This window comes from Acinonyx jubatus, chromosome A2, assembly GCF_027475565.1.
Source record: "Acinonyx jubatus isolate Ajub_Pintada_27869175 chromosome A2, VMU_Ajub_asm_v1.0, whole genome shotgun sequence".
Lineage (NCBI taxonomy): Eukaryota > Metazoa > Chordata > Mammalia > Carnivora > Felidae > Acinonyx > Acinonyx jubatus.
In genome coordinates, this window is record NC_069383.1 from 18305242 (window position 1) to 18330323 (window position 25082).

Consider the following 25082-nt stretch of genomic DNA (forward strand, 5'->3'; position numbering starts at 1 on the left):
GTGAAAACAGTCTCCAGTGTAATCCAGCGTCCACACAGAAACTCTCTTAGGGCATATGCGCTTGGCAACATACTGACTTGGGGGGAGGAAAAGGCCTGGGGTGGGGCAGGGGGCAGAGTTGGGGCTGTTTGCTGAAAGGTGACAGGGACAGTTCTCTTCCTCCTCAAAGAGCCAGGATGCCCCAGCCCCTCCGGTCCTCCCCCTCCGTGCACCCGGCCGTCGGCCGGCTCCTCAGGAGAGGGGAGGACGACCCTCTGTTCCTCCAGCACCTTCTCTGAGCTCCTGGTGCTCCAGCCCGCGTCCGGCTCAGGCTGTTTGTGATGGATTGTTCCTAAATTTCACTTTCTTGGAATCGAGTGCACGGACTCCCGCGTAGGTCTCAGTGTGCTCCTGTAGGCTGCCGAGGGATCAGAACCCACTCCACCTGATGGCCTCCTTGTTTCATTATTTTAATAGGTGTCAGGACTGCAGTGGTAACTCCTGCCCGAGTTTCCAGCTGGCTGGTCCGCCCCGCAGATTTCAGATTTGCAGTCTCCACGATTGTGTGAAACAGTTCCTTAAAGCAAAATACCTAAACCTATACCCGCACCTATACCCATCCCCATCCGTATCCTCTTGGTTCTGTATCTCTGACAGATACAGGACTGGCTAACAAGGGAAAAGATATCGTCAAGATACAGGTAGATACCTGACTGATGTCGGAAGAGTCCTAGGTAGGGAGGAAGGGAGGATAAGTAGCATCTGAGGGGATTTTAAAGCAACATATCCATCCCGGGCTGTGCCATATCCAGTGAGCCCTGTGGGGTGGGGAGCAGACGGCTGCTGGGGCTGAGGTGTGAAGGCAGGGGCGCTCCTCGCACATGGCTGTGGGGAGAAAGGATGCTGTATTCCCCTGAGGTCCACGCGGGCCGGGGGCCCCCGTAGGACGCGATGCTCCAGGAATGAGGACTAAACAGGAGTGGGGTGGGGGCTGGTTAGAGCTGGTTAGGCCCGCATTCCTTGAGGACCTACTATGTGCCGGTATCTCTGTAGAGATTTCTTTCTTCCTTCCCACGTGCTGCCTTGTTCTTGGCTGCTGGAGTGGCTGGGGGTGGTTGTGGGCACGGGTGCTGAGCCCCCCTTTTTCTGCTCAGCACAGCCCCCAGTGGAGAGCCCCTACCTGCCCCCCCCCATTTTGGTTGTTTATAAATAGTGAAGTGACAGTCCTCGCATATCCCCCATGGGGGGGCCTCGGGGGTGGGCTCGTGACAGGACACGAGGTGAGGGGCCAGCACTGGGGCTCAGGGCAGGCAGGACTGCGCTTGGGTCCTAACCCTTAACCTGCACCTCAGTTTCTTATGTGGTCATGATGGGAAACGGTAAAAAGCCAGGGAATCCTTTCTGTGCACGCTCGGTGTATTGGTGAGGGGTCTCCAGAGAAACAGAGCCAATAGGATGTAGGATGTGTGTGCACGCACATGTGTACACGCACGTCCACACAAGCACGTCTACATATTACATACGTGTGCAGACACACGCATAGAGATTTTAAGGAATGGGCTCATGTGATTGTGGACGCTGGAATGTCCCAAATCTGCAGAGTAGGCAGGCAGACTGGGAAGAGTTGCTGTCTGTGTCCAAAGGCAGTCACTGGCGATTTCCCTCTTCCTCGAGCTCAGGCTTCAGGGCTATTCGATCCTTCAACTGATTAGGTGAGGCCGACCCACATTAAGGAGGGTAATTATTCTGTATTTACTCAAAGCCTACTATTGTAAATGTTTATCTCATCTGAAAATACCTTCACAGAAACGTCTAGAATAATGTTCAACCAAATACCTGGGTTCCGTGGCCCAGTCAAGCTGACACATAGAATCAACTATCACATCCCGTATGTGTGGCCAGGAGCCTCACCAAAAAGCACTCAGAACACTCTGGGATCTGGCTTGAACTCCATTTAGGAGTCTTTATTACCAGAAGCAGCAGAGGAAGCTGGTTCTGCCCCGATGTCCTGTAGCTCCTACAGCACACGAGTGGTCAGCACCGTTCCTGGGCTCCCAGGGCATGCAGGATGAGTGAGTGGCCTCCAGAACTCTCTAGAACCCACCAGAACTATGTCGTGACTCCAAGGTGTGCTGAAAGTACCCAGTGTCATGGCACCTCTGGGGACAGACCCCACCTGTCCTTTCTTGAAAGGCCCGTGGCCCGGGCTTCAGCCAGGCTGCCCCCAGGACCCCCGTAAAGAGGAACACAGCAGGAGCAGGTGTGTGCCTTGGCATCCGGCCAACCCCTCACACCAAACAACCCTGAGGGACTGACACAGGGCCACACTACTTTGCAAATACTTTATAACAATCAGAAACGGAAACCATCCAAATGCTCTGGGACAGCCACTCCAAAATGTCCCGGAAGGCTGAGGCAGGTACGGCTTTGGCTGTCGGCATAGTACTTGGAAGCTGCCCACCCCCGTTCACCCCCTCCCTTCCCAGCCCTTGTGCGTCACAGGTCTTCATCATCGAAGGTCTCCATGCACCTCAACATGATCATCTCATCATCAACGGGGAGGTCTGGTTCCTGCAAAACACAGGGTGGAAGAGGATCAGTTTTTATTTAAGGAATCCAGTCCCCAGGCAGATGAGAAGGCCCCCATGTCTCCCCGAGAGTCCACCCCATCTCTTGCTGTATCTTCTCTAGCTTCTCTAGCCAGGAAGTAAGGGCTACAGGGGAGGGCGGGGGGCAGGTCCCTTTTCCGTTTCACTCAACTCCACACTCTATGATCTTCAGAAAGGGTTTTCTTGGCTGCTTTTCCATCCTGGGGGTTTCCAGGATCACGTAAGAGGCGGGGGCGGGGGGGGGGTGGACAGCATCAAAGCTTGTTCCAAACGCCCATCAATGGAGGACAGTGAGTTATGCCATGGTGCACCCACCAAGGGAATACCATGCAGCTATTTGAAATTAAAGGAACGAGATGGTTCTCTCTCTGTGGGGCATACTATTTAAAAGGAAAAGAGTGAAGTACAAGGCAGTGTGCAGAGTAGACTATCATTTGTGTTTGAAAGAATATATAAATATCTGTAGAGTATCTCTGGATGGCTGCACAAGAAACTGGTGACGGTGATTGCCTTTGGGGAAAGGAATGGGGGCATAGCCAAGGGACGCTGGTAGGAGACTGAGTTTTCTTTGTATATCTTTTGGTAACTTTCAAGTTTTAAACTATGTACATGGGTTGACTATTAGATAATTTTTTTAAGCAGCAGCACGGTGTGTGTTTAGCAGGGGTTTTTTATTCCCTTTACAATGACCCCCACCGACCTGACTCGCTATTACCTCTCCCCCTAAAAGTATGTTCCTGGGTTTTGCTCTTCCTGTCTTTCCCCACCTTGGCAGAAAGTGACCCCTGTAGTTTGTTACCCTGCTGGTCAGGGGCCCCGGGAGGCATCCCTAAGCCCAGTCAACCACCTCGTGAATGTGGGACATAGTCCCCGGGGTGATGGCCAGCTTGGGAGAAGACTCTGCTGACGTCCTCACTCACGGTGCTCTACCGAGGAAGGCAGGGTGCGTGGGGAGCCAGCGTATCCGAGAGGGAACCAGGTGGTCTCTAGGAAAGTCATGTGGGCCCTTCATTCAGGGTGAAGACCACAGCAAAGCTTGAGAAAAAGACGGAGTGGAGCACAGGGGGTGCCAGGAGGCCAAGCATCCCAGGAGGGGCCACATACTCAAGTCTGTGTCACACCAAGGGCTTGAATGTTGTTCAGAAGGGTCCAGTTCCCTAAGCCCCCGAAAATGGTGTCCAAGGCATTTTTGAGCTGCAGATTTGCAAAAGCAGCATGTCGCAAGAGGTATCTGCTGGTCTCGGGTGCTGAATAGTAGCCTATCCACCCCAGTTCACGCCTACCTGGGACCCTATTTGGAAAGAGGGTCTTTGCAGGTGTAATAAGTTAAGGATTGCAGGATGAGCTCATCCTGGATTTAGGGGGGGCCCTTAATCCAAATGACTGTTGTCTTTATAAGAAGATGCGAGGGACTGGGAGACACATGGAAGAGAGAAGGCCATGTGAAGACAGAGACCATGACTCGAGGGAGTCAGCTGCAAGCCAAGGACTGTGGGGGCCACCTGAAGCTAGGAAAAGGCAAGGCAGGACTCTTCCCTAGAGCCTTCTGGGGCGGCATGGCCCTGCATCTTCTCTAGCTTCTGGCTACATTTGGCCTTGATTTGGTCTTCTGGCCTCTAGAACTGTGAGAGAAGACATTTTTGTTATTTTAAGCCAGTCCTAGGTGCTGTCCAGGTGCTGAGTGCTAACACAGCCTTCCTAGGACACCATACAGGTGCTAATTAAAATTTCATCCAACGACCTCGGTCAAGCTGACAGGGGAGGTGGATGGGGAAGAGAATGAGATTTCCCTCTTTATACAGCGTATGGCAAAGGCTGGCGGCCTCCTGCCCCAGAGCCACCTGGCCAGCTTGTTCAAAATACGCATTCTTGGGGCCCTGCCTCACAACAGTGAATGAGAATCTCGGGTGCCGGGGCACCAGGAATCTGCATTTTCGGTTAGCTCCCGAGAGGATTCAAGTTCGAGCATCTCTCTGCTTTATACGGATACTCCAGTCCTGCTTGGTCTTTCTTTTCTACCATATGCGGGGAAAAGGAAGCAGGGAAAGCAAAGACTGGCCTCGGTAAAGTGGACTGACTTTCCTGTGTCCAAGAGAAGGCGGACACAGCAGTAAGGGCCAGACGGCCAAGAGCTGATGGGTGGTGCAGAGCAAGCGGAGGGGGGCCCTGGGCCCCAAGTGGAGATTCAGAGTGGTCTCGGCAGAGGCAAGGAAGGGTCAGTAGGAAGAGGGCCACTAATAGGATGATACCTTAACCTATTGAAAAGCTGTCCTAGTTATTTTTAGACAAGCATTGTCATTATTACTGCTTACTTTTTTATTTCTTTTAGTTTTTTTTTAATGTTTATTTTTGAGAGAGAGAGAGAGAGAGAGCGAGCGAGCATGAGCAGGGGAGGGGCAGAGAGAGAGGGAGACACAGAATCTGAAGTGGGCTCCAGGCTCTGAGCCGTCAGTACAGAGCCTGACTCAGGGCTTGAACCCACGCACCGTGAGATCATGACTTGAGCCGAAGTCGGATGCTTAACTGACTGAGCCACCCAGACGCCCCTGTTGCTTACCTTTTTAAATTAACAGTTGTGTCTTTGCTAAATTCGGAGAGAAATTCCTTGGTTATGAATCTGAAGCGGCCTGTACCCTTGGTGCCTCATGCCTCACTCCCTTCCCCGCATGAAAATTTCTGGAACGTACCTTCTAATGAAGACACAGCTTTTGGGAAGCGGAAATTAATGCCCTTCAAAAGCTGACAGCAAACATTAGCACAGGGGCTCAGAAGATGACAGAACAGCTCAGCCCCTCCAAAAGCTGTCACCCAGTCACACAACATTTACAAATGCCTGCCAAGAGCCAGGTCCCCATCTCAGGCCTGCCCGGGGAACATCCGTCAGTCTCGTCCCTCAGCTTCCCTGGACATCTTCTATTCCCCAGGGTGCATCAGCCTGACTCTCGTCTCGAGAGTCCTTTCTGGCATCCTGCGGGAGGTGAGCGGAGGCCTCCCATCACTCTGCTCGGTCCTACCTGTTTTAACTGAGTGTTAACGCAGCAAAGGCCTTTAAAAAAATCGACGATCTGCATGTAGAGCTGAAACTTCTCCTCTGGATTTTCTGGGTTGCTGCCGGCAAATGCTGAACTGACAAAGGGGAAGAAACAGCAAATATTTAGAATCCTAATCTTCGGCCTCGGCTGGTACCCCCTAAAATATGTGGCTTACAGGGTGAACCACGCACTTGGAAGCACCCGGCTGAATTCTCAGACAGCCTGGAGGTCTGCCTTGCCTCGGCTTCAATGTCACGTGTGGAGCTCACGGGAAAAGAGAGACTACAGGGAGACTGGCTCCTGCGCCCTAATTTAGCGTTCTCAGCTGTGGCCTCTGGAAGAAGGGAGCTAAACTGCCTCTGTCCCTCAGGCTCGCCCTCGCATAGCCGCGCTCCACGGTCCTGGTCCCCCTGTGGCAGCTGACGGAGCTCAGGGGGCATCCGCCACACTTGGGCTCAGTCCCCTGAGATGCCTCCCCTCCGTAGGTCTAACACAGAACGCAGCCCTGATGCAGGGAGAAGGCCTGCTTTGCAGACTCCTTCCCGCTGCCTTCCCAACAACTTCAAAGAAGCCTTAAGTCATGCGGGGAGAGCCTGCATGTTGACCTCACTTCCCCTGGGACCGAGGTCCCACAAGCCACGTAGGAACCCTCCGGCAGCAATCCATGCCTTTTCCAGGGAGAGCAGGAAACATTTTTAATAGGTTGTTCTCGTGTTCCATCGTCATAGTAAGAAGTTCCAGGTTGGCGAAGTCTCCACAGCCCAAGCCCAGCTCAGAAACAGGAACATCCATCCGCTTCCAGCCTGTTTCAGCAGAACCAAACCCCACACACAGCTGAGAGGAGCTTGAGTCACCTCATCAAACCGCTTTGGAGAGTTTGGACAAGTCTGTTGAGGCCGAGTGGAGCAGGCAGGCGGGAGGGACACAGGCTGATGTCAGGTGACCGGGGACAGCCTGGCCGCATGGCCTTGGCAGAGAGTGGGGATATTTGTTGGGGTATGAGGACAGGAGTGTCTCCTCACTCCCAAAGAAGAAAAACTAAATAATCGGGATTTTTTTTTTTTTTTTTTTTAGCCATGACACGGGCGCAGGTACCTGTGCCTATAGGTTAGAAGACCACAGCTTTCCAAAGCAGCAAAGGAATTTGCGTCCCAATCAAGCTCTCTTTTCGAAAAGCCCCTGCGCTACGGATTTAGTCAAGCTGCTTGTTTGGGAGTCTCCCCAGATCCTATTTTGTGTCTTCTCGCTTCATGGGGTCAGTGGTCCCCTCCTCCCCTCTTCCCACCTCCATCCCTAGAAGCACCGTGAAAAGCCACTTCTCCCCTGTCCAGCTCAGGGCATGGCCCGTTTCCACATTGGCCCAGCCTCTCGGGGCGGGGTGGGGGGGCCACCTCTCAGACCAGACAACCGCAGCAACCTGCCCGTGGCCCCCCTCACCCTGGGAAGATGGTGCAGTGTGAACAGCCTCGAGCTCATGACCTGCTGCGTCTCAGCCCTGGGCCAGGATGGAAGCATTTTCTACGTAGAAGAAGCCTCAGCTCAGTGGCACAATCCTAGGACCAGCCTGCTTCGAACCACAGACAAAAGTGGATCTCTAAGAACTTCTGCGGAATTTGGCACCCCTCTGTGGGGGCCCCTAAGCATCCGCGCAGGGGTCCACACACACACTCACACTCTTTCATACCCCTTTCCTCACCTAGAGCTAGAAGTACTTGGAGCCTCACTTTTGTCCAGGAAACTTGCCACATCGAAGGCATCTTCAAAGAGTATCTGAAGGAAGGCACAGAACGTGATGTGTCAGCACTAGTTTGGCACCTGCTCTGGGCCGCTGGCGGACACGAACAGAAAGGCTCTCTCTTTAACCCTCACTCCCCAAAGGATGGGTATGTGAAAGTCGGGGCCCAAACACAGGATCTCTGCTTGGTGACCTTCCCAGGCCGTGCACAGTAAGCGCTTGCCCACCCAGAACAAAGTGCCAACCCCAGAGGTGGCCACAAGGGACGAGGGAGCACCAAGGACTGTGGTCTCCTCTTTCTAAAGAAGGTGGGAGCCCAGGCATGAGACACAGCAGCCAGAGTCAGGCTTCAGTTTGCCCTGGGAGAGGACTCATCTACACCTCCCGAGATGCAGAGGCTACACGAGCCCAGGATCCCCAAGCTGGCAGTCATCTATCAGCCAGGACAGCCGGAGAGAGGTTGGGGGCGCTGGGGTGAGGCTGCAGGAGGGCCAGCTCCCAGTCCTGCCACTGACTAAGCCATGTGACTTCAGACAAGTGACCTCATTTCCCTAATCTTCCTCTTATGTAAAGGGAATCACAATAGCGCCTACCCACAGGGACACTGCAGGAATTAAATAAGATGAGGTCAGTGAAGCACCCGCCTCCGAAACGTTAGCTATTATTGAATATTAATCTGCTTTGTAAAAGAAACACATGTTCATCGTGAAGATTTTGGAAAATAGAAACAGAAAGAAATGAAAACCACGGAGAAGCCGCCCACCCAGAGAGGTCTATTGTTGACACATTGACCTGTTTCTCTCTGGTCATTTCCTGGGGCGTGTTACATTGGATATTTCGATTTTGCAGTCTTGTTATTTAGATGGCTTTCAGTCCTGCTTTTGTTTACTTTCTTGAAGAATATTAAATATTCCACAGGAATGTGATATATACACTTAGGAATGCAAGGATTAGCAAATAAAAATGCAGGATGCTTCGTTAAATTTGAATTTCAAATAATCTTTTTTTGTTTTTTGTTTTTAGCGTAAGAATGTCCCAGATATTGGGCGGGACATTCTTACATAATTTTCACCAGGGACGCCTCCCTGTGTCTGACACCCCATTTACGAGGGCAGTCACCCTGAGAAGAGGAGAGGGAGCTCTCTGGCCCATAACTGGCAGGTTCTGGCAGGTTCCATAGGGTCTCTCCCCTTACCTGAGACACACTGTTCTATCTCTGGAGGTCTTGTGTCTGTCTTTCTTATCTTCTTACAATTTGCTTCCCCTGAACTGAATCCCTTGGGACTCTGGCCATGTGGATGGCCCTTCTTCTTCTTCTCCTTTTTTTTTTTTGTTTTAATTTTTTAAATGTTTATTTTTGAGAGAGAAACCGATGGCAAGTGTGAGAGGGGCAGAGAGAGAGAGAGACAGAGACACAGAATCCAAAGCAGGCTCCAGGCTCTGAGCTGTTAGCACAGAGCCCAACGTGGGGCTTGAACTCCCGAGCCATGAGATCATGACCTGAGCTGAAGTCGGAAGCAGAACAGACTGAGCCACCCAGGCACCCGGATGGCCCTTCTCCTGATCTTTTAGACATTTTATGGTGAACCTTCTTTCTAATATCCCTTTGCTTATCTCCAAGAGGGTCTGGGAAGAGGTCACTGAAAGGACCAGCCCAGAAGCCCATCCACTCTGTGTTCTTCCCCCGCAGGTGGGAGGCAGGGTCCTGGGCGCGAAATTCCTGCCTTTGACCAGTCAGCCCACTGAAGTTCCGGGCCATACACTGTCCTCAGCTGTGCACACGGCTCTCGCAGCTAGCCTGGCCGGGGGTAGGGGTGCCCTGCCAGGCTCTGTGGCCCTTCTGGAGCACCCAGCACACTCACGGGGCCTTGGTTCTCAGACCCTCCCAGGCACACCTGACCCTGCATCCAGGAGCTGGCCCCAAACACAGTTGTTCTGCAGCAGAACCTCTCCAGATGGACCACGAGCTATAAAGACTTCACTGCAACTAAGTTAGAAGCCAGAGTAGTGACTGGCCCTGCCCTGGGTGTAACTGTTTTCTCTTCTGTTCACCTGGTCACCCAGCCCTGGGTTGGCCCAAGCCTAGGGATGGCAGTGAGGCAGAGCCCTCATCTGGGCACTGCTGAGGAACTCTGCTGCCAGAAGAATGTGAGCCCTTAGCCCTTTCTGGAAAAGATCAGCTGCTTCCATGATTTGGGGACATTAGATTCTGGGTTGGGTCTGTCCTTCCCTGAGGAAAGGTTCGTGCCACAAATGCACATACACGCCTGTACACATCGGTTTACAGCTTGAAACATTTGTCCGCACATTTGGCATATGTTTTCCTTTTGCCTTCTTTGTGTGAGACCTCAGGGCCAGGCGATTCGGGGCTACACAGACATCGAGGCTGGCTGACATGCCTTGGGTATGAGGTCTTCAGCGACTGGTTTCCTGGCCCCGCTTTGACCACTATGGAGGAGAACTCAGGTCCTCTCGTGGTGAAGCCAACATTAATGGGCAAATAGTTGAGAAGCCCAAGTCCAACTGGGGCAGGGGAGGGGACATACACAAAAGCTGACTGACTGTTGCATATCTGCACTGAGAGTTCCTTCCAAAATGCCCTCATGCATCAGTCACCTGGGGTGTTTGTTAGAAATGCAGGTTCCGGGGCGCCTGGGTGGCTCAGCCAGTTGAGCTTCCGACTTCGGCTCAGGTCATGATCTCGTGGTTCACAGGTTCGAGCCCCACATCAGGCCCTGTGCTGACAGCTCAGAGCCTGGAGCTTGCTTCGAGTTCTGTGTCTCCCTCTCTCTCTCTGCCCCCACCCCCCCACACACACACTCATTCTCTCTCCCCCCACCTCTCTCTTTCAAAAATAAACTTTTTTAAAAATGAAGGTTCTGAGCCACCTGAGGGGTCAGGTACTCCGCTTCAGTGGGTCTGAGGTATTAGCCAGGTACCTGCCTTTTTACTAGACTCCACTTGAGAAGGATCAGGGGAGATCACGGAAGGCTGACCATAGACAGGTGACCAAAGAAAGATTTGAAAAATTCTTTGATGAAGGAGATACAACCTCTGAAGCAGGAGCTGAGCATCCTGGACAAGCCACCTCACTCCTTAGGCCTCATCAGTAAACCAGAAGCCCTGGACTAGGTGAGTGACATCCTGTTGCTGTCCGGGCCCCGGGCCCTGAGGGCTGGGCAACTTCCTGGACGATGGAGCATTTCAGGGCTGTATCCCCAGGGTCCCAGGCACTAGGAAGCTGTCTGGCTCTAAGGCTCCCCACAGAGCCACAGAACATCTCCTCAAAGGGACCACCCACTAAGGGGTGCTTGGAAAGTCAGGGCAAGCAGAGGGGTGCGGCTGACCTGGTGGAGGCCATGGTTACTAAGTGTCCTGTAAAGCACAGGACAGGCGCAGAGAGCACAGAACTGCCTGCCCCAAGCTAGAGAAGCAGGTCAGAAGGGCCGTGAGGCAGCAGCAGCCTCCTGAGGCTATTCTAATTCTGGAAGCGCAGCTGAGGGGCCCACTTCGATCTCAGCATTGAGTGACCACTAATGCCACCAGACACACTGCTTTGAGAGGCCGATAGTCGATAGTGAATTCCTCTCTTTTCACTGAATGGCAGCAATGCTCTTGGGGGTGGGAACTGACCTCCTCTTAGGGATTGGGCCTAACCGGTCCAAACATAATACGTTCTCGATGATGTCAGTCATTGGCTCAGTAATCTGGCAATGTGGCCAATGGGAGGGCAGGAGAGGTATGGCAGAAATTTCTGGAAAAGGTCTTCCTTGACCATTAAGAAAGAGCCACATGAATCTTTCTCTCTCTTACCTGATGTGGAGGAGGGACTATACAGCTCAAAGGCTCCTAGCTGCCATTCTACAGTCACACGGGAAGGTGGGGAGGGGAGACAAGGTGAAGAGTCAGCCTTACGATGAGGCAGAGCAGGGAGAGGGGAAGGACCAAGTCCACGGTGACCTCACTGAGACTAATGGGAAGCCCTCCTGACCTTGGGACTTCCCTGCATGGGAGAAGCACCTTTCCCTTCATGGTTTAATGAGCAAGTAACTGGCAGCGAAAACAATCCCACCTGATAATGACCTTTTAAGCCTTCTCTTCTATGGTCCCCGTGGAAAGCTCAGGAAGCAGGAGAAAAAGGAATGCCATTCTGTGGTGGCGCTTAGGCCAGGAAAATCAGAAACACATGGCTTGAGTCAGAATTTAAACACTACCTCACATTTGGTAAATGACCCCAAGCAGACCCCTGGTGTCTCCAGGCCAAAGGCAACGGAATCGTTCCCGCGCACTCCTCCCCCTGACCCAGAGACGGTCTGCTCACCTCCTCTGGGGTAGAGACGAGTGAGCAGCTGGCTCCTTGGCTGTCAACCCCACTGTCCTTCACGCTGCCCTCGGCACAGCCTGCCTCCTGATAGGTACCGGCAAGGCCCAGGAGGCCGCTGTTCCTCTGTGCCCAGGCCTGCAGGAGACTGGTCTTCCTCTCCTCAGAGAGGTTCTGCCACAGGTGGGAGATGGCTGCAGAGACGATGGGGAGTGTCACCTCCTGTGAGGAGACAATCCCATTCCCGATCAGAAGGTCCATCATCTGTTTGTAAAAGTTGAGATACCTGGAACAGAAATGGCGTCATCTCCCAGACCTGAAGCCAGTGGCCGAAGGTCCCTCCCCAAACCGTCTCCTCAGGTGTCCATTAGTGGGGTGGTCCACAGCACACGAGCAGTGCCACAGCTCTGTGGTTTACCAGGGGCTTAGCCTTTCTAGTCTGCATGCCCCTGACACTTGGAGAGCAGAAGCCATCTGGGGGGCCGTGGAATGATATAGATCTGGGCTCCAGGGTCCTTCCCCCATGTCTTCCCAGAGTTCCCATGGAGCTCTCTGCCTAATAGAAGAGAGAACAAGGAGCCCACGCTCCCTGCTCGCCTCTCAGCCCATGGGAAAAGTGCTTATAATTCTAAGCCCCATGAATGTGCAGCCATGATATGACGCTTGCTTTATTTCAGGGCCGGAAAGGCTCAGCTGTGGAGCGAGCCTCCTTCTATTTGCCTCCAGAAGCCAACATGGCTGCCATGGGTCTTAAGTCTGTGGAGGGGCAGTGGGTGGCTGTTGGAGTCCAGGCCAGTCATCCACTGTATTTCTTACTATAAGACCAGTAATGCAGCTGGTGTGTGTGTGTGTGTGTCTGTGTTTGTGTGTGTATGGGGGTATTTGGTCCTCCTAATCCCCATCATAGCCCCCACAAAGTCACCCCAAATAAATACCCAGTCTAAGTAAACTCAGCGTATGTGCTGTGCAATGCAACTTCAAGATTATTTCTCTAGCTCTTCTGCCAACCCCACCCCGAGCCCCTAACATACGGAAATTCTGGAGCTTCCTTGATTTGGGGCCTGGTCTGGAAGTGCACCGGGGATGCAGCCTGCTGCAGACAGAGCCTCTGACCCCTTCCCCACAAGAGTTCAGGCCATGCGTGAAGCCACCCTCCCAGCCGTTCACACCGTTCAAATTCCATGAGGTCTGGCAACAAGGTGACTGGGGAGTGTAAGGGCTCCACTTTCTTCTCTTCTTCCTCTTCCTCTTCTTCCTCTTCCTCCTCTTCCTCCTCTTCCTCCTCTTCCTCCTCTTCTTCCTCCTCTTCCTCCCCCTCAGCATCCTTCCCAACTGCCTCAATTGGGCACCAGTTGGCAGAGCCATTATGACAAAACTTATTTGAGACCAGGCTGGTGAGAAAACAGAAACAAGACAACCACAAACTAATGCCCCTCATGAACACTGACACTGACATTCTGAACACAATTTTAATGTGAGCGTGTGCACGTGCATGTGTGTGTACACATCAAGACCAAGTGGGGTTTATCCTAGGAATGCAGGATGGCTGGCTCAAACTTTGATGAAATTCCATCAGTGGAATTCACTGTAACAACAGACTTAAAGAAGAAAAACCAAACGATCCCCTCAATAGATGCCGAAAAGCACTCCTCAAAATTTTACATCCATTCATGACAAAGACTCTCGGCAAACTGGGAATAGAAGGGACCTTCCTCAACCTGATAAAGGGCATCTATGAAAAACCTACAGCTAACATCATACTTAACCGTAAAAGACAAAATATGTCTCTGCTAAGGTCAGGAACAAGACAGGGATGTTCACTCTTACCACTTCTATCCAATATAGTACTGGAGATTCTAGCCAGTCCAACAAGGCGAGCAAAAGAACAAAACGATACACAGGTTGGAAAGGAAGAAGTAAAACTCATTTTATTTGCAGACGACACAATAATCTATGTATAAAATCCCAAAGAATCTCCAAATACGTGATTAGAACAAAGAAGCGTGTTTAGGAAGGTTGCAGGATACAAGGTCAATATATGAAAACCAATAGTATTCTATATTCCAGTGATGAACAACTGGAAATTGAATTTTTAAGAAGTGCCATTTATAACAGCACCCCAAAACACTGAATACTTAGGTTCACTCCAAAACCTCAACCTCAAAAAGAAAAAATGGGTAAGTTAGACTTTATCAAAAATTTCAAATTCTGCTCTTCAAAAGGCAGTTTTAAGAGAGCAGAACAGCACGACACGATTTGGAAAACCAGGATTTGTAACCCAGAATCTCTTCATCTGATAGGAGTAATCTCCAAGGCATCATGTTGAGTGAAGAAGCAAGTGCACCAGAAGAAAACCTGGGAAGATTCTCTTATTTTTAACATTATTTTTTTAAATGTTTATTTATTTTGAGAGAGAGAAGCAAAAAAAGAGGGGTAGAGAGGGATTCCATGCTGAGTGGGGAGCTGGACGTGGGGCTCAATCTCGCTACTGTGAGATCATGACCTGAGCTGAAATCAAGAATTGGACGCTTAACCAACTAAGCCACCCAGGCTCCCTTCTTTTTTTTTTTTTTTTTTTTCTTTTTTAAATTTCAGAGCACAGGAAGCCTTTCTGAGTAACCATAACAGATGGACGGATTAGACTTCATTTTTGCGTGGCCAAAACAAAAAGCAAAAACATAATAATAATAAAGCAAAATAATAAAGCAAACGACCAAAGGATAATTATTTGCAAGTCATATCCTAAAAGATGGCTGGCTAATTGCTTGGTCTATACAGAGGACTTCTACAGCCATGTGGGAAAAAGGCCACCAACCCAACAGGAAAATGGGCAAAAAATAGGCACTAAAGGTTGCCAGGAAAAGAAATACAAATGATCTTGAAGGAAGACACTGAATTTCACTCCTAACTTAATGAATTAAAATACAATAACTATAAAATATAATTAATCTATTCCTGAGCTGATGCCACACTTTTAATTGCTGTAGGTCTATAATCTATCTAGAGAAAAATCCTAATTATTATGATTTAAAAAGAAATGTAGCCATTCTCACATGGGCACATGATGTAAGTATCGATAAGATTTTAGTATGGGACACAGGGTGTATCTTAACTTGGTAGGGGAAGGATGGCTTACGGAAATGGATGGGGTTGGGATCAGTGGCTGATCATTTGGGAACCACCAATGCAGTTGTCTGCCTCAATGAGATGATCCCTCCTTTGCTGACTGCACGGTGGTGCCTGGGGGTCTTACCTGTGATTTCCAGAGTACATGCTGGCATATTCTGCCTTGACCTCCTCTAAGCTGTTTGCATTCCCGTCCTCCAGCTTGAAGGATTCTATTGGGGAGGTGAAGGCAAGGGTCACAAACGGGGAGGCCCAGCCTCTGTCGACTCCCTCCTGCCCTTCTGATCCAGGTGGACCATGAGTGGTCCCTGAGCCCACCCAGATTCGGGTTAGGGTGTCAAGGGTCCAGTTTCACCTCTTCTTCTAGAGGTAAGGGGGAGAAGTTTCTTAAATCGGCCCTTCTCAATCAAGACACCAAAAGTATCCCTTTTAGAATTCAGTTTCCACCAGCTTAGTAAGCCCAAATTCCTCGCCAGCCACCGTTCCCACAGTGAGTGCCAAGAAAGGGAGCCAGGCTCTGCTTTTGGGCATGATAAGTACCGGTCTGCTTCCTCTCTGGTCTCTCAAGATGGGATCAGGTACCTGATGGCTTCCATCTGTCCTGCCAGACTATAAGCTCCCTGAGTGCAGGGGAACAAATCTTGCACTCCTGGCTTCAGCACAGTGCCTGGCACATGGTTGGCACGCAGGAAATACCTGCTCACTTGGCTTAATCCAATCGCTCTGCTTTCGGTGGAAAGACCAACCAGTCTTTCCCTGGGAAGGAGACGGGGGTGGCCGATAGGGGTCCATTACCTTTCATCTTCAGAAGATTGTCCAAGGTTTGCTCCAGCTCCTGAATATGACTCTTCGCCTTATTCAAAACCTGCCACTGGGAACCGAGACAGACAATGCTGAAAGGCCAGCCTTCCACCCCCGAGGCTGCGGTCTCGTGGACACAGGAGTCCGTTCCGTAGGCTGACACCATGCTCCCTCAGATGCAAAGTCACATTCCTTGACATTGTCAATAAAAAGGTCGGGAAGTTTGTTCGGAAGCATTTAATTTGTATTCTGGAGACGGTTCTCACAGAAATGCTAAAATATTTGGCAACAGGGCTGTGTTCTGCAAGCTACTAGGGCTTCCAAAGGGCAAACAGCTATATATGTTCCTTGAAGATGGAGTGAACTGTGGCCGAGCAGCAGCCCCACGCTGGCACCAAGACCCAGAACTAACTTCTGCTCAGTTATCGCAATGAGCAACTGGCTGGTTAATATGAAATAAATAGTTCTTATTTGCTAGATGCATACACTTCAGCTGATCAAAAAACACCAAATGCCCTGTCAACTTGAACTCTGAATTTCCTGTTGCTGCAGGGCTAAGTCACAAGCATTCCCCTCCTCCTTCTCCCCTTCCTTCTCTCCTGTGTGTAATATTCCTTTAAAAAAATTTTTTTAACGTTTATTTTTGAGAGAGACAGAGCATGAGCGGGGAAGGGGCAGAGAGAGAGGGAGACACGGAATCCGAAGCAGGCTCCAGGCTCTGAGCTGTCAGCACAGAGCCCGACGCAGGGCTCGAACTCATGAACCACGAGATCATGACCTGAGCCGAAGTCGGATGCTCAACCGACTGAGCCACCCAGGCGCCCCTATTCCTAAAGTCAAACGGTGATTGCAAGATTACGCAAACACAAGAAATGCTAAATACTGTTTATTGGCTGACCACCAATAGCTGTCCAGAGTTCCATACATTCATCAGGCAAGTGCAACAGGCAGAGCTGTGCGTTCGGCCCCTGGGGACACAGAGTAAATCAGATGGCACCTGCTTTCCAGCAGGAAGGACAAGGCAAGCGTGGAAACGACTTGTAACACAGGCTAGAATTCAGTAGGCACCAAAGGGAGTAGAAGCCGAGGGCCGTGGAAACGCGTGGGAAGAGGCACTGATTCCAGCTGGAGGCGTCCAGACGACCTAGAGCACGGCAGCCGAGCAAGCAGGCCGAGCTGAGCTCTGGAGAGCGCAGTGTCTCAAAGGCAGGCCTCCACGCAGGGACAGAGATGGAGCGGCTGGGGACGTGGGCCGCCCCAGGGGACTGGGGAAGCCAGGTGTGGCCAGGGCCGGGGCAGGCAGTGCGAGAGGAAGCCAAAGCAGCCACGGGCGCACAGCCCCGGTGCCGTCCCAGCGTCCCGCCTGGTGCACAGAAAGGAGGCTTGAGGGGAGCGAGAAGCACGACACTCTGCTGTCCCCAAAACCGCGACAGGAGAATGCAGTTGATCGCGAGATCTCGAATACTCCTTTTATTTTATTTTGTAAATGTTTTTACATGTTTATTCATTTTTTGAGAGAGAGAGAGAGAGAGAGCGCGTGCAAGCGAGTAGGGGAGGAGCAGAGAGAGAGAGGGAGACAAAGAATCCGGAGCAGACTCCAGGCTCTGAGCTGTCAGCAAGGAGCCCGATGAGGGGCTTGAACTCACGAACCACGAGACCATGAGCTGAAGTCAGACGCTTAACCAACTGAGCCACCCAGGCAGCCCTCGAATACTCCTTTTACCTGGTTCCCAGCATCTCAGGCTTGTTCTTAATCAGGATGAGGTGAGGCCTTTCTGGCCCTCTGGCCCAGACACCCCATGCTCATTTGCAGTCTTAGAGGGCCAACACAGAGCCATGGAAGCCAGGTGCTTCCAGAATGTTCTTGGCAGGCTAATTAGGACCTTAGTTCTGGGTTGAATTATATCCCTCTGAAAAAGATATGTTGAAGTTCTAACTCCCAGAACCTGTGGATGTCACCCTGTTTGGAAATAGGTCCTTCGTAGACTAAACTAAAGCGAGGTCAATAGAACGGGCCCTAATCCATCCAACGTGGCTGGTGTCCTTATTAAATGGGGAAATTTGGATGCAGAGACAGACGTGCACAGAGGGAGGATGAGGTGAAGACACAGTGAGAAGACGGCCAAGAAACTGGAGTGGGGCATCTCTAAGCCAAGGAACGCCAAGTAATTGCTAGCAAACGCCAGAAGCTGGGAGGCAGGCAGGCTTTTCCCCTAGAGCCTTCAGAGGGAGCATGGCCCTGTGGACACCTTGATTCTGGACTCTGAGCCTCTAGGACTCCTAGACAATACATTTCTGTTGTTTCAAGCCACCCTATTCCTGGTATTTTGTTAGGGCGAACCTTTTCTTCATGCCTATGAGGAAGGCAGAATTCAGGGCTGTCCCTCAAGCAGGGTGAGGAAAAAAGGAGAAGAGAGAGAACACCTGGTCTGCCTGCTGTTTCCTGGCTGTGCCATTCCAGGCAAATTGTTTACCTTTCTGGAGCCTCCATTTCCTCCTCTGTAAAATGAGATCAGAATGGAATTGTGGCAGATAAATGAGGTAATACACTAGTAAGGGACCAAGACGGAAGCCATTACGACAATGCCACATCTTTCCACGCAGCGATCTTATTAGGTGCCACAACAGGCCTCTGAAGAAGCCGTTAGTGTTGCCCGTGTTTAAGGGAGGTGGTGACGGGAGCCTGGCAAGTACCTTGTCTCACATGGACCCAGGCCAATCCGCCAGGCTCTCCACCACCACGTCACGAGGTACAGACTTTAGGGGGTGCAAATATAGAGGAAAACACAGTTTTCCTCTATATTTGACTTCGATTATTTACTTGGGGGCCCTGTTCTTTCTCTGGTCATGCTGCCAGTCTGTGCACACTACTTCACTGGCCAGTGACGGGGACTTTGGGTTTTCGGCGCATCCCCGGGCACAGGTAGCAGATTCCTCCTCGGCGAGGGGACACGGCGCAGAGCTATGCCCGGACGGGCTCTTTGCCCTGAGCCCCCGAGCCTGGCTCAGCAGAGAGAGGAGGAACAGTGGCCCCCGCACCTCTCACCCTCCACACCCTTCTACAAGAGCAGGCAGGATCTCTGTTCAGATTCTTTCACCCAAAAACCCTCTCGGCCCTACTCGGCGTCTTGCACAAAGGTGCTTGAGGTGCCACTCAATCAAGCCACAGTCACAGAGGCCCTGGCCCTGTGCCAGCTGAGGAGGAATTCTTGTGTTGGCCCTCAGTGAGAGAAGGCTGTGTTCCGACAGCAGGAGGCTGGGGGCTCATGCCCCTCAAGCGGTCCCTGTCCTTAAATGCGGCTCCGCTGAAACCCACCAGCCCACGAGGGAAAATCTGCTGGCTAGAAACTGTCGCAGGCAACCGGCTGGTCTCTGGAGAGACCACCAGGTCTGGAGCCGGGAGCTGAGGCCCTCCTCCCGGCCCTGCCACCAACTAGCTGACAGGTCCCTTCAGACCCCTGTGCCTCCGCTGTTCCAAGAGGGCAGGGGGAACGAGAAGATCTCAGGGCCCTCTCCCCTACTGGAGACCTCCTATAAGGCTCCTCCAATAACACGAGCTCCGTTCCTTCTAGCACTGCCACCCGAAACACCGGAACCTTCCTCCATGCTCTGCCAGAGGCACTAACAGGCAATAAAGAAGCTATCGAGGGAGAAAGGCAAAATCAAGAGCAGGAACAGATAAATGCTTACCCAGAGGGCTCTGCTGCCTTGCGGAAAAGATCTGGTTGGTGCCCAGAACCAAGTCGCACGCACGTGCGTGTGTCTGTGTGTGTGTGTGCACGCGTGTGTGCATGTGTGCGTGTGTGTTTGAGTGGAGAGGCAGGGTCCCGGAGCAGATGCCAGAGGTCACCCCTGTCCGCTCGAGGGACAGGCACAGGAGCCGCTGGCTAACCAGGCCTCTCGGGGCGTTATTTCCCTTCTGATGCCAGGCTTGTCTGCTGTGGGCAGGGAAGGTCCAGCTCACGCGTCGCCCACGTGCAGCCACACACCGTGCGCCATGAGGTGCCCGCCTCTGATCACTGACCCCCTCCCGACTGCAGCCCTGAGGGTGGGGGTGGGGGTGGGGGGACTGGGGGCTCCAGGCCGGTCCCCCCCTCACCCCACAGTCCCTCCACGTTGGAGACCTTTCCTCCCACACCCAGGTCCCCTTACCTTTGAGGCTGTGAGATCAGACTGGGAGTAGACCATTTTCCGGAGGTTGCCGAACAGCCCCACCAGGGTGGCTCGGTGGCGGGCCTGGGACAGGCGGCGGCGGGCCACCCTCGGCTCAAGCTCCCACAGCTGTGCCAGGGGCCAGGGTATTGCTCTGCCACTGGGGTTACTGCCTTCTCCAGAGGTCGCCATTACAAGCTGCTGTGTAACAGTATGCCCTTCTTTGGCCCTAAATAATAAAAATACAGTACTAAAGAAAGAGGAAGGCAGACTGAAACAGAAAGGGGTTACCACTCCCAAGTAACTGGTCCCAAACCGATGAATATAATCAATAACATACACAATAAAGAACAGAGGACACACAAATCCGGAATTTAAACTGGACTCCTAAGAACACAAGCTGCTCATATTTGACTTACAGTTGAAGGGCACTGCTGCTTTACCCCAGGGATTTTCCAGAACGTTGCAGGTACTCACCAGACACTTGTTAAATTGACTGGCCGTGGCCAAGGAGAGCAAGCCATACCCCTGAGATCTCATTCCTTACAGTCTGTGAAAAGCTGAACAGGCATGTGTCCGCACCCTTTGAGGTCTTTCCTCCCATGAGAATGCACCCTTCTTTGATCTAGGTAGTGGTTACACGGGTATATGTACAAAAAGAAATCCATCAAGGTGTGTCCTTAGATTCGTGAATATATATATATATATTCATGAATATATATTCATGAATATATATATTCATGAATATATATATATTCGCAAATATATATATATATATATATATCCGTGAATATATATATAATCTCAAAAAAGGAGAGATGCACTTTTCTACCTGTGAAAGCAAAAAGTCACATAATGACAGAGATTTAGAAGCAGGTGTCCCTTGGCCTGCTGTGCATTCTGAGGATGATCATTAGGTTGTCACATCTGAGTTTACAAAGCAGGAGACCTCCCCTAGGAGAGGCAATTCTGGGATGGATCCATAACAGTTTTAATAAAAGACAGGGACCAAGGTCTCTTACCTGAGTCATAGACTCCTCCTTCAGGCACTCACCCCACCACCCAGAGGACAGCCAGCCCTTTGAACAGAGGGGCCACATCTTCATCACCTCTGTACTCCCAGAAGGTGCTCAGTGCTGGGGTTTTGAGTGAATTCTAATGGAAGCCCTCCACTGGGTCCCAGGCTTCCCTGAGCTCGGTCCTGCCTGCTACCCAGGGACATTCCATGACCTCAGCCTGGGGTTTGCTTGTTTTGATGTATGTCAGTCACCTGGGGGACTGTAGGAAATACACACGCCCAGGCCCCACCTTGAAAATACTGGTTCGGAATCTACTGGGCCCAGGCATCTGGTGGGCAGCCGGCTCCCCAGGTGATGCTGATACCTTCACGGTTTGAGCCATCACTAGGGCCCATACAGCAACACCTCTCTCCAAGCACCACATCTGGCAGCTGGGAACGAAGTCTCCTCCATAGAGGGAATGTCGGGGAAGGGGGCTTGAGAAAGCATTCCCACTAAGTTCTACAGGGAGAACCAGCCACAGAGATAGTGAACCCAATCAGGCAGCATGGGATTTGTAAAACACCATTTAGATCAGAAAACAAATCTACCAACAACGTAATTTTCACCAATGGGTCTATTTTCCCTCTCTTCGCTTCTCAAAACAATGGCAGGAAGATAGTAAGTGGGTGCCACTACGTCTGTGGGTGTCTGTGCCACTGATCTGTGAAGCTCCTGTAACATTTATTACCCAGAATGCCACCATCGGTGCACAGAGGACAGCCGCAGAATCTGCACAGGCCCATCCAGCCTGATGGCTGGGTTAAAAACTCTCTATAGCCTCACTTCCCAGACACTGACAAATCTTTAATAGGGAGCAAAGTGAAACAAAGAAACTTTTGATTTGCCTGGGGAAGAAATAAAAATCTTTTGAACCGAAGAGCATAGGTTTTCTTTAATTGCTTAAATTAAGAAGAAATGAATGTGCCTGGACACCAGGGAATTTAGGTCAGTGAACAGAAGTAAAATAAACACTAGGATTCTCCCAGGATCTAGAATTCTCTAAGGGTCTCAGAATACTGACACCAAAGGCCCCTGGGCTTATGGGAAATCTGAAGCTCTCGCGGTGCCAATGCTGGTAATCGGGGTTTCCTCCCAGGCTTCTCCCCAAACACACTCCACCCAAATACCTGGAGGGCTGTGTGGTTTCAGTCACAGGATAAGGGTTGTGACCCCCTGCCTCTCGCAAAGGGGACGGACCCCCTGGGCCAGTCTTCACTGCCTGCCACTAGGGGTGAAGCCAGTCCCAGAGCATCCTGCCCACCTGCCGAGCCGGGGCCTCTGCCTCACCCTGCCTGCCCCAGGCGCCCCGCGATCAGGAGTCTGAGATCGTTTCCCCCTTGAGGCATGAGCAGGGCAGGACGCAGGGATGATGGGAGAGGATCCTTCCCTCAAGCCAAGCAGATATGAAGCTTGATAAGACCCTGTGCAATTTTAAATGTCCTGCTCCTAAATGCCAACCTGCTCTCTGCTGGGAATGAGCTGGTAGGGTCTCCAGAAGGCATGCGTCTCGAGTTGTCTTTATTGACTTGCGCTGTGCACCTAACAGGAGCTGAGGTGTAAGTATTGTTCAGACAGAGCTTTTTGTTGGGATAATACAGGTGGATCGGGCCTGTCCACACCCGTGGTCTGTGGCAGGGGGTGCTCACGGGGTGAGTACCGCAGAAGCCACAGTCTCGGTGGGGGGAGGGGAGAGCAAGACCCTCCTTCCGCCTTTTCCCCAGGTTGGCTCTTTTGCTAGGAAAGGGGGAACCAACTGTAAAAATGAGATTGAGAAGGGATCTTTTATTTACGACAGAACAAAACAAAAACAAACCTTTTCCCCTAAATGTCCTGTGCAGGGGCCACGTGTGTTAAGGAAACTGCCCCCAGAGGTATAAGGACAGCAGAGTCCCAGACTCTGTCCCCGGGACCTGGAAATCTGCATTTTGATAGCAGACTCTCCCATTTTCCCTTCCCTCACACCAATAACAGAAACATTTGCTCTCCTGCCCACCACCCTCTATTCTGTGGCCCCTGCCTGTCTGCCCTGGGATGCCGCCCCTCCTTCTGTCCCCTGCCCCCCAGTCTCTACCTATTGAGAATCAACCTGTCCTTTTATTCCTAGTTTAGGCCCCAATTCCTCTAAGAAGTTGGCCAGCCCCATCCACACTGGTTTCTAACTTAATCTTGTTTTGCCAACAAATTAGTAAAATCCTTGGCTGGGATTAACGTATCAGCATCTAAACCGTCCTTCGCACGGCAGGTCAGAGTAAGACACGATAGGATGACGAAAAGACCCTGGAGGCAGGGAATAACAGCTAGTCCAACCAAAACCCAAAAGCCCTCTCTGGATCCTAAGCATAACGATCTCTTGAATTCAGTTTTTGGCCAGATCCACAGTGAGAGGCACACATCTCGGAAGCTTAAAAAGCCTTCGAAGGGGTTGCTGGCCGGTTGCCACACAGGAGAGGAGGGGAGGGATTACCCAGGGGCAAGAATCTGGATACCTCTCCTGACTCCAGAAACTGGCCACGTTTGGGGGATGAGTGTAAATGTTTGGGCAACCAAAATGTGTGAGAATCTTGGGAATTCAGGACAGAGCTAGTGGGGGGGGCAGGACACTAGGCCTAAGAACCCACCGTGGGTGGGATGACGCTACACCCAGAGATGGTACCCGGCCAGTGGGATGAACTGGTGTAGGGCAAGGCCGGCTGGATTATCCACTGGCTCAAGACCTGGACTGGACCTCCAGCTCCGTGTTAATCTCCCGTGTGACTTTGTATGAGCCAAGAAGCCCGAGGTCTTAATTTGTCTGTATAAAGGAGGGGAGAAAGTCTTTATAAAGTTTGCTGCCTCTGTAAGGTCACTGTCACGATTCTATGACCACCCGGAGCAAAGGCACGCAGCACGAGCTACTCCTTTTAGCAGAAGTGGAGTACGCGAGGGAGTGGGAAGCTGAATCCGGAGGAATTCTGGGCTCTGCAGCCCTGTGGACAGAGGTTTGCTGGATACTTTTTCTGTGAAAACCCCATTCATTCTGCAGGTAAACCCGGGCCAAAGATAATAGGCATTTCAGAATGCCTGACATATATTCCCTTTTAAAAGCTTTTCACTGTGTTCAAACCTGTGCGTCAGACCAGCAAGCACATCGCTCTGCAGTCCAACAAAGTCAGCAGACAGCCTCACTGACGAACTCTTCTAGAAAGGCACTGGGACGGTTCATACCGTCCTGCCTTTTTTTTTTTTTTTTGCTACTCCTCATCTGTAGAGCAAAGCACACTTTCAAGTTACCTTTCTCGACTTGCCTATTGAACACTAACCCGTTCCTATCAAAACACCACTTAATACACACTTGGAGTCGACATTTTAAAAACTCCCTACACTAAATTTTTGAAAAATGTGACCTCTGCCTCTTCTGTGATTCATAGAAATTTTCATCCGTTTTTAGCATCACTCCACAAAACGTTTGAGTGTGACGCTTATGAGCACACCCTGCGCGAAAGTACACAATAGGCTGGATAATGTTTTGCAACTCCCAGGCAGCTTCCTTTGGTTCCCTACGCTTATTACATCACGTAAAAGAGAAAGCCAAAATCATTCTCAGAACTCTGTACTTTGTCACGATGCCATACACAAACGCCCGCTGAAGGTCTGGCTCCAGACCTCAACGTTCACCTGCTTGGATCACGGGCACGCACAGCCCATACCTGTGCATGAACACCCACATGGCCAAGTGCACCTTTGCGAAGATGAGCCAGTGCAGTGATAGCAGCGGTTGGTCTATACTCACGCGCTGCGGGAGGTGGGCGCCCGTGCACACGACGTCCCCTCTCCCAGGACATGCGGGAGGTCGTCTGAAGCCCTGACAGCCGGACAGTTGTCTATGGCCTCGCGCGCGAGCCAGACTGGGGACTCTAGATCCTACCCCCACCAGGAGACAGACCTAGCGCCTGGGCACCAGGCTGGGGACCAATCACGGCGCATCCCCGGCCAACACAGCCAATGGGGAAGCGCGGTGGCGGGCCAATGAGGGTGCGGGCCGTGGAAGAAAGAATGTAACCAGTTGTCTCAAGGACACACAAAAGGGGGAGACTGACCTTCTCACCTTGCCAGGTGGCTCCTTTTCAAGTGGAGGTCACGCGGGGACAGGGAGGGGGTGGGGGGATGCCTCTGCCACCCCAGGTGCCCCACACAGCCCACAGAGGACTAAAGGGAAGTTCTCTGACTGGTTCCACTCACCGGACACTGAGCCCAGTTTTCCTCATCCGTCAAGTGGGACGATGACAC

The 25082-nt window shown here is 51.6% G+C and overlaps 2 protein-coding genes across 6 annotated transcripts in view; one reads left to right on the forward strand and one right to left on the reverse strand.

Moving 5' to 3' along the window:
* LOC106975715 (solute carrier family 23 member 1-like) overlaps nucleotides 1-8338 on the forward strand; it is a 55845-nt gene extending 47507 nt beyond the window's left edge. For 2 of the 3 annotated variants that reach the window (XM_015073059.3, XM_015073061.3), the window contains exon 13: nucleotides 457-2527. In XM_015073059.3, the coding sequence (XP_014928545.3) occupies nucleotides 457-548 (92 nt within the window). In that variant the 3' untranslated portion in view covers nucleotides 549-2527. Of the gene's footprint in view, nucleotides 1-456; nucleotides 2528-6694 lie in introns of those variants that run through there. The other variant, XM_015073062.3, reaches the window with a different exon arrangement.
* STRA8 (stimulated by retinoic acid 8) lies at nucleotides 2402-24750 on the reverse strand. Of its 3 annotated transcripts, XM_053218050.1 has the most exons (9): nucleotides 22275-22696; nucleotides 19756-19984; nucleotides 15598-15673; nucleotides 14930-15014; nucleotides 12846-13067; nucleotides 11677-11962; nucleotides 7317-7390; nucleotides 5603-5714; nucleotides 2402-2550 (listed from the first exon to the last, which is right to left on the reverse strand). In XM_053218050.1, the coding sequence occupies exons 1-9, from the start codon at nucleotides 22316-22318 to the stop codon at nucleotides 2476-2478; spliced, it is 1203 nt and encodes a 400-aa protein (XP_053074025.1). In that variant the 5' UTR covers nucleotides 22319-22696; the 3' UTR covers nucleotides 2402-2475. The 3 variants fall into 3 exon arrangements, with proteins under 3 accessions (XP_053074025.1, XP_014928520.3, XP_053074024.1); XM_015073034.3 differs by lacking the exons at nucleotides 2402-2550; nucleotides 22275-22696 and adding an exon at nucleotides 24586-24750 and having other exon boundaries at nucleotides 4948-5714; XM_053218049.1 differs by lacking the exon at nucleotides 2402-2550 and having other exon boundaries at nucleotides 4948-5714; nucleotides 22275-22845.
* Between the last annotated feature and the right edge of the window lie 332 nt (nucleotides 24751-25082).

Excerpts from the sequence above, each read along its gene's own strand:
- STRA8 (XM_053218049.1), bottom strand. The coding sequence starts at position 22,318 with ATGCCTTCTGGAGACCCTACCAGCTCATTCCCAGCAGAGAGCAG. Across the intron at positions 7,391-11,676 it reads TCGTCTCTACCCCAGAGGAG|ATACTCTTTGAAGATGCCTT; the intron begins GTGAGCAGACCG and ends GCCTTCCTTCAG. Across the intron at positions 5,715-7,316 it reads CCAAGTACTTCTAGCTCTAG|TTCAGCATTTGCCGGCAGCA; the intron begins GTGAGGAAAGGG and ends CCCCTTTGTCAG.